The following is a 15824-nucleotide window of genomic DNA, read 5'->3' on the forward strand; positions in this document are numbered from 1 at the left end:
AGCTTAAAGTTCAGTAATATCTCACCTTAATCAAGTGATATCTAGTGGAGGTATGTTCTTCAAAATGACCATGGGAAATGTGGGTAGAATCAGCGGGTAGATAAAGTCACCATTTGTGGGCCTTTGTCTTGTTTGATAGAATATTGCTGAAACATTAGTCTGTAATTTTTAATTATTTATTATGCTATGCTTAAAGCAATTAATGTGAGAGCTATTTTGTTTTCTTGATAATTAGATGTAGTGATTAGAACATGCTTCATATTACACTGGAGTTTTTTTTTTTTAACTTTTTATTTTATATTGGAGTATTGTTGTATTTCCTCTTCTTTGGGATGGTTTTGGTCACTGTGTCCTGTGCAATGTTATGAACCTCCATCCATAGTTCGTCAGGACCTCTGTCTGTCAGATCTAATCTCTTGAATCTATTTATCACCTCCACTGTATGATAATCAGGGATTTGATTTAGCACATATGTGTATGGTCTAGTGGTTTTCCCTACTTTCTTCAATTTAATTTTGCAGTGGGAGCTCGTCATCTGAGCCACAGTCAGCTCCAGGTCTTGTGTTTACTGACTGTATAGAGCTTCTCCATCTTTGGTTGCAAAGAACAAGATCAATGTGATTTCGGTATTGATCACCTGGTGATGTCTATGTGTAGGGTCGTCTCTTGGGTTGTTGGAAAAGGGTGTTTGCTATGATCAGGGTGTTCTCTTGACAAAACTCTGTTAGCCTTTGCCTCGCTTCACTTTGTACTTCAAGGCCAACCTTGCTTGTTATTCTGGGTGTCTCTTGACTTCCTACTTTTGCATTCCAACCTTCTATGGTGAAAATGACATCTTTTTTTTGGTATTAGCTCTAGAAGATCTTGTAGGTCTTCATAGAATCGTTCAGCTTCTTTGAAGTGGTTGAGGCATAGATCGGGTTAATGTGATGTTAAATAGTTTGCCTTGGAAATGAACAGAGCTCCTTCTGCAGTTTCAAGGGCTGCATTTTGTACTCTTTTTGTTGACTGCGAGTATAGCTGATGAACAATGTGCTAGTTTCGGGTGGACAGCAGAGGGACGTGCATCCATTCTCCCTCTATGGATCAACTGTTGATGACAATGATGGCTTTGCCATGTATCTCGCGGGCCTCGGACCAGTCCCATCGCTGCTTCTTGGTCCTCGTTTTCCTTGTCTGTGAGATCAAAGGCTGGATGTGGATGATCCCTAAAGGCTGAAATTCCTTAGTTTCTACCATGATCTAGGAGCTGGGTTTGTAGTATGTGCCTTGTGAACTTGAACAAATCACTTCCTACACCTGTCTCCTCACCTGCAAATTGATCCTGGCATGGGGTCGGTGCTCTCCAAGCTCTTCCCACCTGAAAACTGCGAATGTCAAGGTGTTTGTGGGAGACACTGAAGGAGAGGTTCAGAAGAATGGGATGGAAAATCAAGACCAGGGAAGTTGGGGTGGCAGAGCACAGCATCTGGGTGCTGAGGAGGGGCATGAAGGTGGAGCCAAGAAGGAGGGAGGGTGGGGAAAAAGGGTGCCCTGAGTGAGTGGAGCAGGGCCTCTAGAAGAAGAGGAATCTCAAGAAGTGAGGATTCTGAGCCGGTAGGTCTAGACTCGTGCTTGTGACTTGCCTGTTTCTCAAGCTCACAGGCCAGACGGCGGGGTCCAAACCACACTCTGGGTGACCAGGAAGCATGCTCTGTCCTCAGCTTGGTGACAGGGAGGCCTCTTAAAGAAGGAGGTAGAAGCTGGTCTCCTCCCCACCCCTAGGGCCCCAAAGCAGGAGATGATTTTCCCATGGCTGTTTCCCCCCACCCTCCCTGCACACCTAGCCCTAGGTGCACGCGTGTATGCACACATACACGCTCTTCAATGCCCTGGCCTCTCCACTTTTCTGCATCAATGCTTCCATCACTGGCCTTCACTGCAAAAGCAATTTTGAGGGAAAAGAATCTCACAGCACGTTTTCCAGGCCCTTGCTGTCTGGCGGTGACGATCCCAGTGGAGAGGGAGGTGGGATGTCTCTGTTGTTGGTGGGAGGTGATGTCATGCCCAGGTTTCCCCACGTCCAGGGTCCTCATCCCTCCCTGGTCCTGGAGGCTGAGATTCTGCCGCCCTGCCCCCACCTCATCAGAGGAGGGGCCTCCCACCGAGTGTTTTTCTCATCTAACCTCTCCTCCACCCTCACACACACACACACACACACACACACACACACACACACACAGCCTCCCTCTCCCCAGGGCTGCTGCCATCCTGCCTTCCTTACGGAGGGGCCCCCTTTCCTCACCATCGTCCACAGACACATGTTTGTAAAGCACACGAGGATGTGCAGTACGCGGCTGAGGCTGTCACCAGCGCCCCCGGTGGCCCGGGACTTCTGCACGTGGCCACATCTGCAACTCATTCCGCAACACAGCCCACCCAGGTGTCATTCACGGTCTGCAGGGGCCAGAGGCTCCACCCCCTCCACCCCCTCTCCACCCCATCCCCCTTCCTCCCCTCCTTTCTAGGGAGGGGACACCGCAGTCCCGGGCAGTGCGTTTTCTCACAGGAACCTTTCACCTGGCTCTTTCTCCTCCCATGTTTTCCATTTCCTTCTCCCCAGCCAGCATCCACCCCTCCTTCCCCACCCAGAGGGGATGTGACTTGAACCGCCTCCTTTTGCAGAAAGAATTCAAGAAAGAAGACTCCACTGGATGGAAAGGAATTAGAGCCTTGACCTCAGCAGGTCGCACACCTAGCCCATCCCCTCCACCTTCTGCCCCTCACATCCTTGTGCTTCATGGAAACGGCCCCTCCTTGACTGTGATGGGAGGGGAGAGGGACTCTCGTTGTTCTTAGGTTCTGGAAAAAGGAAATGGGGCTGGCCCTCCAGGTCAAGTGGCTGGTAAACTTTCCTTCTAAACACAGTGCCCAGAGATCTCTGTGCCAGTTGTTGTCTGTTGCTGTTCAGTTGCTAAGTCTGAACTCTGCAACCCCATGGACCGCAGCTCTCCAGGCTTCCCTGTCCTTCACCATCTCCCAGCGTTTGCTCAAATTCATATCCATGGAGTCGATGATGCCATCCAACCATCTCATCCTCTGTTGCCCGCTTCTCCTGCTGCCCTCAGTCTTTCCCAGCATCAGGATCTTTTCCAATGAGTCAGCTCTTCCCATCAGGTGATCAAAGTATTGGAGCTTCAGCATCAGTCCTTCCAATGAATATTCAGGGTTGATTTCCTTTAGGATTGACTGCTTTGGCCTCCTTGCTGGCCAAGGGACTCCCAACAGCCCCCATTTAAATGGCCTGGTAGAGTGATGCTTTGCTCACCCTGAGGACCAAGAGTCTAAAATTCTCACCCTGGATTTCTTTCTCTTTTTTCTCCTTCAAGCCACCTTCCTGTACCCACCCTCTAAAGCTCTGCCTCTAACCCTTGTCAGCTCAGACACCTTCAATGGCTCCTTGTTGCCTTTCAGTAAAGATGTACTTTATTTTATTTTTGATTTCTAAACGGACTTGGGAATTCTTAGAATATTATTTGTTCATGTGTTACACGTTATTTGGCTGTGCTGGGCTCACTCGAGGCACACAGGATCTCCATAGCATCACGCGGATTCTTTGTTGTTGTGCATGGACTGTCTAGTTGCGGCTCCTGGTCTTCACAGCTCCAGTGGCCCCCTGGTGGCTCAGTGGTAAAGAATCCGCCTGCCAATGCGGAAGACGTGGGTTCAGTCCCTGGGTCGGGAAGATCCCCTGGAGAAGGAAATGGCAACCTGCTCCAGTATTCTTGCCTGTGAAATTTCTTAGACGGAGGAGCCCGGCGGGCTACAGTCCATGGAAAAGAGTCGGACACAACTGAGCGACTAAAATAAACAAAGTGTGTCTTAGCAGCTGCAGCACTCAGGCTTGGTTGCCCCTTGCCATGTGGCATCGCAGTGTGCTGGGATCAAACTGGAGTCCCCTCCATTGCAAGGCAGATTCTTAACCACTGCATCACCAGGGAAGTCTCTAAAGATGCACTTTGTATCCCCTTCTTCCACGAACTCTTCCCTAGCTCCTTTGTACTGTCAGTCGTGTTCACAGCTACACTGTTCACTTGATACAACTCCATCACTAATTATTATTTAGTATTTACTATGGTTGAACTTACCCCCATAGTACAGTGCAAGCTTCCCAATGAAAGGAATCACAACACCTGTGTCCTACACCATGCATTCAGGGTTTATCTTCTTTTTTTACATTTTTATAGATTAGCTTTTATTTATAAGACTTCTCAATGATAAAGAAACTTCCTGCCAAATAGGAGACATGGGTTTGACCCCTGGGTCAGGAAGATCCCCTGGAAAAGGAAATAACAACCCACTCTAGTATTGAAGAAGTGAAGTGAAAGTCTCTCAGTTGTGTCTGACTCTTTGTGACCCCATGGATATGCAGTCATGGAATTCTCCAGGCCAGAATACTGGAGTGGGTAGCCATTCCCTTCTCCAGGGGATCTTCCCAACCCAGGAATCGAAGCAGAGTCTCCTGCATTGCAGGCGGGTTCTTTACCAACTGAGCTATCAGGGAATCTCTACTCTGGTATGGACAGAGGAGCCTGGCGTGCTGCAGTCCATGGGGTCACAAGGAGTTGGACGTGACTTAGAGACTAAACAACAAACAAATTTTACAATTTCTTGTAATTGAGAAAATTTTAAATTCTATGATGCTTTACAATTTCCAGAAGTTTCACACATGTGATTTAACAGAATTGCATAATAACTCTTCTCCCCACCCCGCCCCCCACTGGTAACCTTACTCTGCTTGTGTGTGCTTGTGTGTTATAGGCCATTTGGAATATAATAGCAGGGAGAGACATTCTCTCCTGGAAAATGCCCCCGTGCAGGAATTTGCATGAGTGTCTGGGGTTGGCAGTGCCCTGTTGTTCCTCCAGGTTAGCACTACCTGATGTGGCACAGAGTCTAGCCGCCGGTGGGCAGCGGCTGTCCACTGACCCGTGACTCTGCCTGTTTCCCCTAACAGATCGCCTTGACCTTCTCCATCGTCTTTGGGGTCATCGTCTATCGCATCACTACTGCAGCTGCTCTTTCTCTCAACAAGGCCACACGCTCCAATGTCCGGGTGACGGTGACAGCCACGGCCGTCATCATCAACCTGGTGGTCATCCTCATTCTGGACGAGATCTATGGTGCCGTGGCCAAGTGGCTCACCAAAATCGGTAGGGAGTCGCCACCTCCCATGCTCCCCTGGGACCCCCTAGGGTGCGGTCAGTTCAGTGCGTGCGGGGTTTCTGGTGGCAGTGACCCAACATAAAACAAAGGAAGTCCAGAGCCCTTGAAGCGGAGAAATGAGAAGGTGCAGGGTGTGTCCTTGGAGGGTCTCTGCCCAGGCAGGAATCCTTCCTGGAATATTCTCCATCAGTAGTCCCCCGGCCCAAGTTGATGGCCTCTGTATCCCCCTAAGAGCAGTCCTGGGGTCTGTTCTATCTGCTTCCCTGGTGGCTCAGTGGTAAAGAACCCACCTGCCAGTGCAGGAGATGTGGGTTCCATCCCTGTGTCGGGAAGCTCCTCTGGAGAAGGAAAAGGCAGCCCACTCCAATATTCTTGCCTGGGATAATCCCATAGACAGAGGAGCCTGGTAGGTTACAGTCCATGTGGTCACAAAGAGTTGGACACAACTTAGCCACTGAGCATGCTGTTCTTTTTAGCCTAACCTAGAAGCAAAAGGGCTTCAACACTTCCTGCTAAAAAAAAAAAAGAAAAAAAAGCAGAGTTCTCGTTCTCCTTATTTTCCCAGCAACATTTAGAAAGTTGGGAAAGTCTCTTGATACTTGATCCCAAGAGGGTCTTATCTGTCCCCATATTGTCAGAGGCCCCCACAAATCCATGCATTCCCCAGGCTCTGAGCAGACTTCAAAGAGGTGTATCGGGCTTCCCAAGCTCCCAGCCAGTGAGAAAAATGCAGTGGCCTCAGCGTTCAGAAGTGTCATTCGAGCCACAAGCTGCTGTTGATTGAGCACCACTTTCCGGCACTTGTGCTTCTTGGATGGGACGGGGCGGGGAGGCGGCTGCAGGGAGCTGAGACCCTCTCCTCACTGTCTTTATCCTGGGTGGCCTGGAGGCATCTCTTTCCCTCACTGAGTCCAGGGACCAGCGGTCTCAGCCTCTCAGTAACCTCAGGGGAGTGGAATTCGTGAAGGGATGTTTTTAATGTGCTATCAAGTTTGGAAGTGGACACTTGACTGAATAACCCCCTCTTCAAGGGAGACTTTCCTGGGGGCGCAGAGAATTTCAGAAAGGTTTCACTGATGGCAGTGACTCTTTCAGCGCCTTCTCTGGCGTGGCTTGTTCTCCTGGTGGGCAATGAATTTGGTTTCTGTGTGGGATGTAGGCAATTTACCGTTTGGCTGTTCTGCTGTCTTTGGGCATGTATGTGTTTACACAGAAGTATTATATGGGTTCCTTCATATGTTTCTTAAGAAAAGTAGGCAGAGAATTCCACATCAGTGTATTTGCTGGTGATTCCATGGAAATGCTTAGGATGAGCCTTCCATGTCTCTGGGGGCTCAGGGGAGGCTTCACGTGGGAGCGTCCAGTTGGAAAGCTTGGAGATCAGTGGACATGGACATTAGACAAGCATGTGCAGGGGAAGGAGGAGAGGAAGGTCCCCGGCAGAGGAAACAGGATAAGAAATCCAGCAAGGAAGGGGGGATTCAACAGGAAGTAGCGCATGGGCTGGGCTTGTACGATGGGTAGAATTGGGGGACTTAAATGTGAGAGAGTTGAAGGGGCAAAGCTCAGCAGATGGAAGAGAACAGGAGGTGTGTCCAGGATGCTAAGGGGAGCCCACGTGGTGGTGCTCCAAGTTCTGGCATGTCCAAGGCAGAGCGTGGTGTCCCTCCAGGCCCGGAGAGTTGGCTGAGCCCAGATATTTTGGTGGAGGACTTTGGATGTTAAGTTGAGAACTCTACTGATGATGGAAAAGTATTTGCTGAAGTTCAAGGCAGCAAGGGGGCAGGGGGGCGGGTTACCAGGTGGTGTGGTGGTGAAGAACCTGCCTGCCAACGTGGGACTTTGGGTTGGATCCCTGGAGTGGGAAGATCCCTTGGAGTAAGAGATGGCAACCTGCTCCTGTATTCTTGCCTGGAATATTACATGGACAGAGGAGCCTGGTGGGCTACAGTCCATGGGGTTGCAAAGAGTCAGACACAATTGAGCATACACACAAGGGGCATCCGGTAAAAAGTACCATCCTCCTGGCCTGATTACTGAACCTGCTGAGAAATAAGGCAAAGACAGATGTAGACAAAAGCCAAGTTTCACCTTTAACGCTGAAAAAGGCTACACGGGAGAAAGCAGCTTCACAGGAGGACTAAACAGGCTTCCTATTCCAGGTTCCAGACAGAGTGACGTCCCCTGGCAGGCAGCAGCGGGCGGGGAGAAGGAAGGAGTGAGCAGAGAGACAAGGCAGGGACTTAGCTAATCACACTCCCCTCAAGCGGGGAATGCCAGGAGTGCCCCCTGTATGCTCCACTCATGGGAAATCTGTCCCATCCCCTCTGCCATCATCCCCGTCTTTCCCAGTATAGACCAGTGCCAGCGTGCTAAGTCGCTTCAGTCATGTCGACTCTTTGTGACCCAATGGACTGTAGCCCACTGGGCTCCTCTGTCCATGGGATTCTCCAGGCAAGAATACTGGAGTGGGTTGCCATGCCCTTCTCCAGGGGATCTTCCCCACCCAGGGATTGAACCCACATCTCTTACGTCTCCTGCATTGGCAGGTGTGTTCTTTACCACTAGCGCCCCCTGGGAAGCCTGTATTAGACCTGATGAGGCCTTGCCATAGAATCTCAGTTGCACACTACAAGGGTGTGTATTGGTTCTCACTCATGCAGCATGGCAGGGGCTTTACACAGTCTGCTTTACACAGTCACTGGGGACCCAGACCAATGGAGGCCACGTGGGTACCTGTTAGGGACAGAGAGTGCTGGAATGTCATGTGGAGGCTGTCACAGTGGTGGACTGTTCATCACCTCTGCCCTCAGCATGCTGGCTAGAAGTGGCCTGATCAGGAAGAGGCTGGAAACGTGTGGAAGCTCGTGGACATTCCATGACCAAGAAAGGTCTCTGCCGCTCACTCCAGCCAGGCCACACAGCTCTGGAGAACTGCCCTTCCGCCTGACATCTCAGTTCTCTCCTCCCCAGCCTGCTGCCTGATAGATCTTAGCCCACGCTTGTCAGTGCATTTATGGGTGAAATACATCTCTCTTTTCACTCATGTGTTCAGATTTTTTTTTTTTTTTCAAGGAGTACCATCAGGCAAGGCATTCTGTAGGCCACAGGAGAGGCTAAAGCAAGCTTTTATGCATTCGTGGTTTCAACCCTGCCTGCTGACCAAAGGATTTGAGGAAATGTGAAAATGAGCCAGGGACTTCCCTGGTGGTCCAGTGGCTACGATTCCACACTCCCAATGCAGGGGGCCTGGGTTGGATCCCTGGTCAGGGAACTAGATCCCCCCATGCTGCACCTAAGATCCTGCATGCCACAGCTGAAGGTCCCATGTGTCCCACCTAAGGCCTCGTGCAGCCAACTTAAAAAGAGAGAGAGAGATGAATCAGGAAAATGCAGACTTGCCATGATGCAGGAGTGACTGGAAGATGTGACAGAGAGATCCAAAGACAAGAGCTGTTCTTATTGGCAGAGTTCACACACTAACGAGACACACAGAGCAGGGTGGCTGGCCCACCTGCCGGCAGAGGTGTGGTTTCAGAGCCCCCAGGCCTGCAAGGAACCTGAAAATGAGGATAAGGCACCTGATGGAATGAGGGTCCTGCCAAGCTCAGAGGCTCCCTCTGCCTTCTCACGCTGGGTTTAATGCCCACCTGGCATCCCACCCCTGGTCTCCTGGTGCATGAGGAGGTGGTGACCATGTGCTTTGCTCACCAGGTGCAAACAGCTGGGGTAAACAACCTCAAGAGTTCTTGAGTGTTTCTTGCAAAGCTGGGCAATGGAAGACCCATTCCCTGGGAGGCCCCTGGACAGGCCCCGGTCTAGGCCTAGCTGAGGTCTATCTTGCCACAAATATTTATGACAAAAGACAGAATTTGTTAACTGCCTTGAGTGTGATGGATGGGCTCCACAGTGAGAGATAAAGACAGAGATTGTCCACCTGGTAACCAGGATAACAGCCGGCGTGGGCTCGGGCGCAAGACATACCATCATCTGGAGGCGACGAGGTCCTGGTGGTTCAAGGACTGAGCAGAAGCCCGCGACTGGGGGGTGGGGTTGCTAGGGAAACAGGGATGCTTTGAGACCTTGTTGGCCAAGGCACACTGTGCTATGTGTGTGGCCTGGTTCAGCAAGCATCAGTCCCTGACGTTTGTGAGTCTCAGTGAACAGGCGGGGCAAGGACTGTCTTAGTCCCCAGTGATGTGTTCCTTCCTGGAGTGGTCACAGGGTGTCCCGGGGACAGGATCCAGTTCCCGGAGGAGGGAGGAAGCAAGAACTGGGAAGGACCAGGAGGGGGCTTGGCCTCTTGGGAGGCCATGGTCTGAAGCAAGACTCTGGGGTCACCAGGAAGATCAGCTCAAGGACAGCTTCTGTCTCAGTCTGTTCTGGCTGCTATAACAAAATACCATGGACTGGATGGTTGACAAACAACAGAAACTCATGCCTCAGGGTTCTGGAGTCCAGGACAAGGGCACCAGTGTAGACGGCTCCTGGTGCAGGGCCTCTTCCAGGCTGCTGATGGCTACCTCCTTGCTGTGTCCTCAAGTGGTGGAAGGGGCTGGGAGCGCCGCGGGGTCTTTTATAAGGGCACTCATCCCATTGCTTGGTGGCTCAGCGGTAAAGAATCTGCCTGCAATGCAGGAGACAAGGGTTCGATCCCTGGGTTAGGAAGATCCCCTGGAGGAGGGTATGGCAACCCACCCCAGTATCCTTGCCTGGAGAATCCCATGGACAGAGGAGCTTGGTGGGCTACAGTCTATGGGGTCACAAAGAGTTGGACACGACGGAGCAATTAACGCTTCCACTTTTACAGTCCCATTCCTGAGGGCTCCATCCTCATGACCTAAGCACCTCCCAGGGTCCCCACCCCCTCATACCATCACCTCTGGGGGGTTAGGATTTCAACTTGTGAATTTAGGGGAACACAGACATTCAGACCACGGCAGCTTCCTCCGTGGGTCAGGGCATGGGGCGCACTGTGCCCTAGATGGCAAGTTTCTGAGTCTGCCCATTGTGGAGCAGGATGCCCAGGGTCTTGTCGTGACCTACATGGGCCTGGATCTGGCTTGGCCTGGAAGGGGCCCCTGCTCATCCTCTAGTTGCGGGGACGACCTCTAGCTTGAGGCTGAGTGAGGAGGGCAGGGTTGAAGCTTCATGGCTGAATGACCCAGCTGCCATCAGCTCGTCTTCATCAACATGGTTCCCCAAGTCCAGCTCCTCCAGCTCCTTCTCCTCTTTCTCCTCCTCCTCCTCCCTCTCCTCTTCTTCTCCCTTCCAAACCTCTGGCTAGTTCTGCATTGTGTGTGGGGCTACAGATTCCTGCTTACACTTCACCAGGCCTCTCCTAGTTACAGGGTCGGGCTCACTGTGTGTCCCTGACACACAATTATGGTGTCAGATCAAAGCCTCCGGTTCTCAGGAAGAGGCTGCGTTTGTGACTTGTTTAAATAGCACTGGTACCCTGCTCCAGAGCATCGCTATCCTGGGGGCAGGGATGTGACGGAAGGAGGGAGAGGTGAAGAAAGGATTTGATTTCCTGACATTCGTTGTGTTCCTGGCAGGCATTGTACATACAGCGTTTCATCCAATTTTCACAATAGCCCTTGGGCGTTTCCTTCATTTTATTTATGAGGAGTCTGAAGAGCTTTAGAAACTTCACCAAGGCCCATGGTTAGTAGTGGCATGTGTGTATAGACACACGCACACACACACACATACACACACACCCTGTGCTGAGCTCTGCTTTAAGCACGTTATGTATGTTAGTATATTGAATCCTCAGAACAGCCCTGAGGGCACGGTGGTCTGGACCCTCCCACAGGCCCAGGGGCCTCTGGCTGAGCAGTGAGGCTTCTGTGTCCTTGCTGAGACCGTAGCAGTCCACTGTCCAGTAATACAGAGCTGTCCTTTTGCCTCGGGGAATTCTAAAAGTGCAGGGAAAGGAGAATAAAATGCACCAGAGTTTCCAGAAGATTTTAAAATCAACGCACCCACCCATGAGGATGGCTGGTTGCAAGGCATGGTTGGGGAGGCGGGAGGGGGGCAGTCTCTGGGGATTAGGGAGGAGAGAGTGGGAGCAAGCCCCTCACTCCATGCAGGCCCGCAGGCAGGAGCAGACCTCTGCAGGTTCACCAACTTTGGGGTCCCACTTGCTTTTTAAGTGAGAAAATTTTTTTCTTTGAAGAATTGAAGTCCCACCAGGAAGTCCTGAGTCTAGAATTGTGTGTCCGGCTCTAAGCCATCCTCCGCACAGGCTTATCTGACCGCTAAGGAGAGGCAATCAGGAGGAAAGGAAGAGGCGGGGCAACCTCAGTACCAGAGGCCGCCCGGACCGCACAGGTTGTTTAAAGAGGAATGTTTTGGGTTTACAGGAGTGGATCTAATTTCCCATCAGATGTGGACAGCATGTGTTTTCAGAGCACAGGGTGGAGGGCTGCTGTATGGGTTCCAGGCACCTGTGCAGGGGGAACCAGCTTCCCCATAGCTGGAGTCTGCACAGGAGTGGGCTTTCGGAACAAGGACACATGTGGATGCGTGTGGATGTGTATATATGCGTGTGGGTACACGGGAATACATGTGGATGCGTGTGGACACGTGGGTACATGTGGATGTGTGTGGATGTGTACATATGCGTGTGGATACTTGTGGATGTGTGTGGATGCATGTGGATACATGTGGATGTGTGTTGGTGTGTGTGGATGCATGTGGACACATGCAGATACATGTATGTGGATGGGCGTGGATGTGTGTGGATGCATGTGGTTACATGTAGATGTGGTAGATGTGTCTGGATATGTCTGGATATGTAGATATGTGTGGATACATGTATGTGGGTGGGCATGGATGTGTGTGGATGCATGTGGTTACATGTAGATATGGTGGATGTGTCTGGATGTGTCTGGATGTGTGTGGACACGTGTAGATGTGTGTGGATGTGGATGCATGTGGATGCATGTGGACACATGGATACACGTGGGTATGTGAGGATGCGGGTGGGTACGTGTGGATACATGTGGAGGCATGTGGATGTGTGTGGATGCGTGTGGCCGCATGTGGGCTGGGCTGGGACCTAGGCCTTCCTGGCAGGGAGACTACAGTGCTGGTGATTTGAAATCTGGCCCGAGAGGCAGGTCTGCTGGGTTGTCTTCCTGCTCTGCCACCATCTCCTGACTCCCTGGGTGGCCTCCTGCCCGTCACATGTGGGGCGCCACGGGAAGGGTGTGGCCAGAGTTGATTCTGCCATTGTCTGAGGCCCCCTCCATGAGGCGAGCAGGAACTGTACATTTTGTCTGGGAAGCCGAAAGATGGTGGGGGGCTGCTGCTCATAATGCAAACGACGTGAGCATGCCTGTAGCCCGAGTTTGTAGAACAATTCATTCCAGTTACGTGGAACTTTTATTAGTAACACTGCTACTTATAATAGTTCTTTTTTTTAATAACTGGCAAGAATTCCTTCCAAACTTGAGCTGTAGCTATGAACATCATCTCTTTCATTTTTCCAGTTAATCCCCGAGCACTCATTTCTCCTTTTAGCAAGAAGCCCGTTCGTTCCTCTCCCTCTTTTTGAGTTTTCTAAGAACCCAGCACCTTAATCCATGAGAGGGAAGGGAGTAATCATGCTCTGTCGGCCAGGTTTTCCCTCCAGGCCCCTTCTCCCCACCTCTCTGCCGAGGTCTGTGACCCGAGGCCCAGCAGATTGTATCTTGGGCGGCCCAGACCCAACTGTGGGCTGGGTTCAGCTGATGGGAAGCCGTGGAAGGAGCTTACCCGTAGAGGAGATGGAATTGGGGCCATTTCTCCCTGATTCACCCTCACCTCTAGCAAAACTGTGCCTTCATTAACATCCCTTCCTCTGAACCTTCTGGGGTGAATTCTGTTTCCTGCTGGGATGCTGGCCATTTAGACCAGGTCAGGTCAACATCCATGCTTAAACAGGGACATTCCCTGGAGTGTGACCAGCCCTTCATTCCCATGTCTCCTTGCTACAGCATGTTGCTACAGGATGTTGGCCTGTCCCATCAGACAGGGAAGGCTGGACCGCTGCTGAGCTGGTCCTGCCTCACCGCAGGTCCCGGACTGGCCACTGGGCTCTTCAAGGAAGCCCCGTCCTCTCCATCAAGGGTCTATGGCTATGGGGATGCCCTGCTTTCAGACATATAACACCTGTATCCCCACCCCCATGCTGTCATCTGTCACACAGACCCGGACTCCCTTCTCCCTGGAAACCCACCCTAGCTGTGTACAGCCTGTCTTTGTAAACTTTCAAAACACAGTAGATTGGGTGATATACCTCATCCCAGCTCTCTATGAGGGAGGTGACCCTCAGTGATTAGAAGATAGGGGTACTCATCACCCTAAGTGATGCCACCCCAGCCTTCTAAGAAAGAGGGCTCATCAGAGATGTTGAGGTAACTTGGTGGAGCCTGTTTCACCAAAGAAGAGAAACACGTGTACACATGAAAGGCCTAACAGAGTGCCTGCTACGCCGTCTTCCTGACAGCAGATGTTTGTGACTTCAGACTATACCTGTGTGGCACAGGGAGTCCAGCCTGGTGCTCTGGGATGACCTAGAGGGGTGCGATGGGAGACAGTGGGAGGGAGGCTCCAGAGGGAGGGGATATATATATATATATATATATATATATATATATATATGCTGTGTGTGCTCAGTTGCTCAGTCGTGTCCGACTCTTTGCGACCCTATGGACTGTAGCCCACCAGGCTCCATGGGATTCTCCAGGCAAGAATATTGGAGTGGGTTGCTATTTCCTCCTCCAAGGGATCTTCCTGACCCAGCGTTTGAACCCATGTCTCCTGTGTCTCTGATTTATGTATACATATATCTGATTTTCTTCCTTGTGCAGAAGAAACTAACACAACATTGTAAAGCAGTGATTCTCCAACAGAAAACGAGAAGACGTGTCCTAGGGAGCTGACACTTGGGGCTGGACTGCTAGTGCACAGTAGGTCTCCAGTCCCTTTGTCTGGGGACCCGTCTCCCTGACTCTAAAGGTGGGGCCCTGTATGCTGGAATCTCTCCAGAGCTCCAGGAGTGTCTCAGGAACACCCATCCATAATCTCGCCCTCAAGCAGTGCACTGGCTGCTCGGTTACCCAGCTGGCTGGCTTCTGCCGGGGTGATTCCCTCCCTGTGGCATCAACAAGGCAGCAACATCACACAGGAGGCTGGGGCTGCCCCCCTTCCCTCCCCTGACAACATAAACATAAACCCGTGCACACACACAAATGGAGGGAAGGCCAGATGGTTGGGCTGTCAGGAAACACTGCTATTTGCAAAAGCTGGATCTGCCCTGGGGGAGAAGTGGGAAGCGTGCGGCACCTTTGCTTTCTGACTCAGCCTCCATTCCACCCCAGAGTGGTGTGAGGGCTGGAAGTGGCTGAAATTCACACCTGGAAGTCGCCTCAGTCTGTCTGGTTGCTGCCATGGACCTGTATCTGCTGGATTGCTGGGGACACCCCGTTCAGATGAGTTGCTCTTCCAAACTTCGGATTCCACACCCGACACCCCCTTGCTCGTCATGCTGTTTCCATATGACGAGGATGGTGCTCCAGGGACTTTGAATTCTGAGCTGGCCTCCTGGGACTCACTTGGGCTTTCATACTAATTATTTTCCAAGGCAGTTTACAGCTGGGTCATTTATACTCATATTTTTTCATGACACAATGCACCAGAGGTTTAACACTTAAAAGAAAGGGAGAAGGGTAAGGGTGCTGCACAGGAATTCTATCTCATGGTCCCTCGTGGTCCTAAAGTCTGCCCTTTGTCCAAAATCCACTCCAGCTGCTGAAATTCAGATGGCCTCCAGTCAACCTGGGGTGGCTTCCTGGGGGAGGTGAGGTTTCAGGAGCCTGTAAAGGTGGAGAGGGGTTGAGTTCTGCCTTCTCACACTCTCTCCATGTTGACTCCTCCTCTCGATCCATCTTGTTGTTTAGTTGCTTAGTCATATCTGAACCTTTGTGACCCCATGGCCTATAGCCTGCCAGGCTCCTCTGTCCATGGGATTCTACAGGCAAGAATACTGGAGTGGGCTGCCATGCCCTCCTCCAGGGGATCTGCCCGACCCAAGAATGGAGCCCGCATCTCCTGCTTGGCAGATGGGTTCTTTACCACGGAGCCACCTGGGAAGCAGTTGATGTCTAAAGGCACTTTATTTGAAGTTTTATAAAACACAAGGCTGGGCTATTTTCTCATGGGCTCAGATGGGGACCACTTTGGATTCTATGTCCTCTCAGGGGATGGTGCTCAGTGTTCTGAAGTGCCCTAATTGTCCTGTAGACATCATTCCACCCCGAGGGGGACCCTGAAAAACCTGTTCCATCTCACTGTCCCATGCAGGTGAGGCTCCTCATGTTGGCTGTTGAAAGAGACCCATTCTAACATAGACATGACGTTGTAAATCAACTCACTGTACTTCAGTTTTAAAAGAGAGAGACCCAAAGTTGCATGGAGCTCCAGGGCCCCAACTCCCTCCCTCCCCTGGGGATGTGTTCCCTCAGGGGGGCCCCCCTTCTCCAGAAGCCTCAGCAGAGCACCCAGCATGGCCTCATAGCTTCTCTGCCGTGGGCCCCCGGCTGATTTAGTGGACTATCAAGCAGATTTAG

The 15824-nt window shown here is 51.4% G+C and overlaps 1 protein-coding gene across 1 annotated transcript in view; it reads left to right on the plus strand.

Moving 5' to 3' along the window:
- The window catches only part of ANO2 (anoctamin 2), a 335990-nt gene that overhangs the window by 261025 nt on the left and 59141 nt on the right, over window positions 1-15824 (plus strand). Inside the window, exon 16 of the mRNA XM_052640077.1 lies at window positions 4997-5192. Within this exon, the coding sequence (XP_052496037.1) occupies window positions 4997-5192 (196 nt within the window). The remainder of the gene's footprint in view (window positions 1-4996; window positions 5193-15824) is intronic.

The sequence above is a fragment of the Budorcas taxicolor genome, chromosome 5, assembly GCF_023091745.1.
Source record: "Budorcas taxicolor isolate Tak-1 chromosome 5, Takin1.1, whole genome shotgun sequence".
NCBI classification, from domain to species: domain Eukaryota; kingdom Metazoa; phylum Chordata; class Mammalia; order Artiodactyla; family Bovidae; genus Budorcas; species Budorcas taxicolor.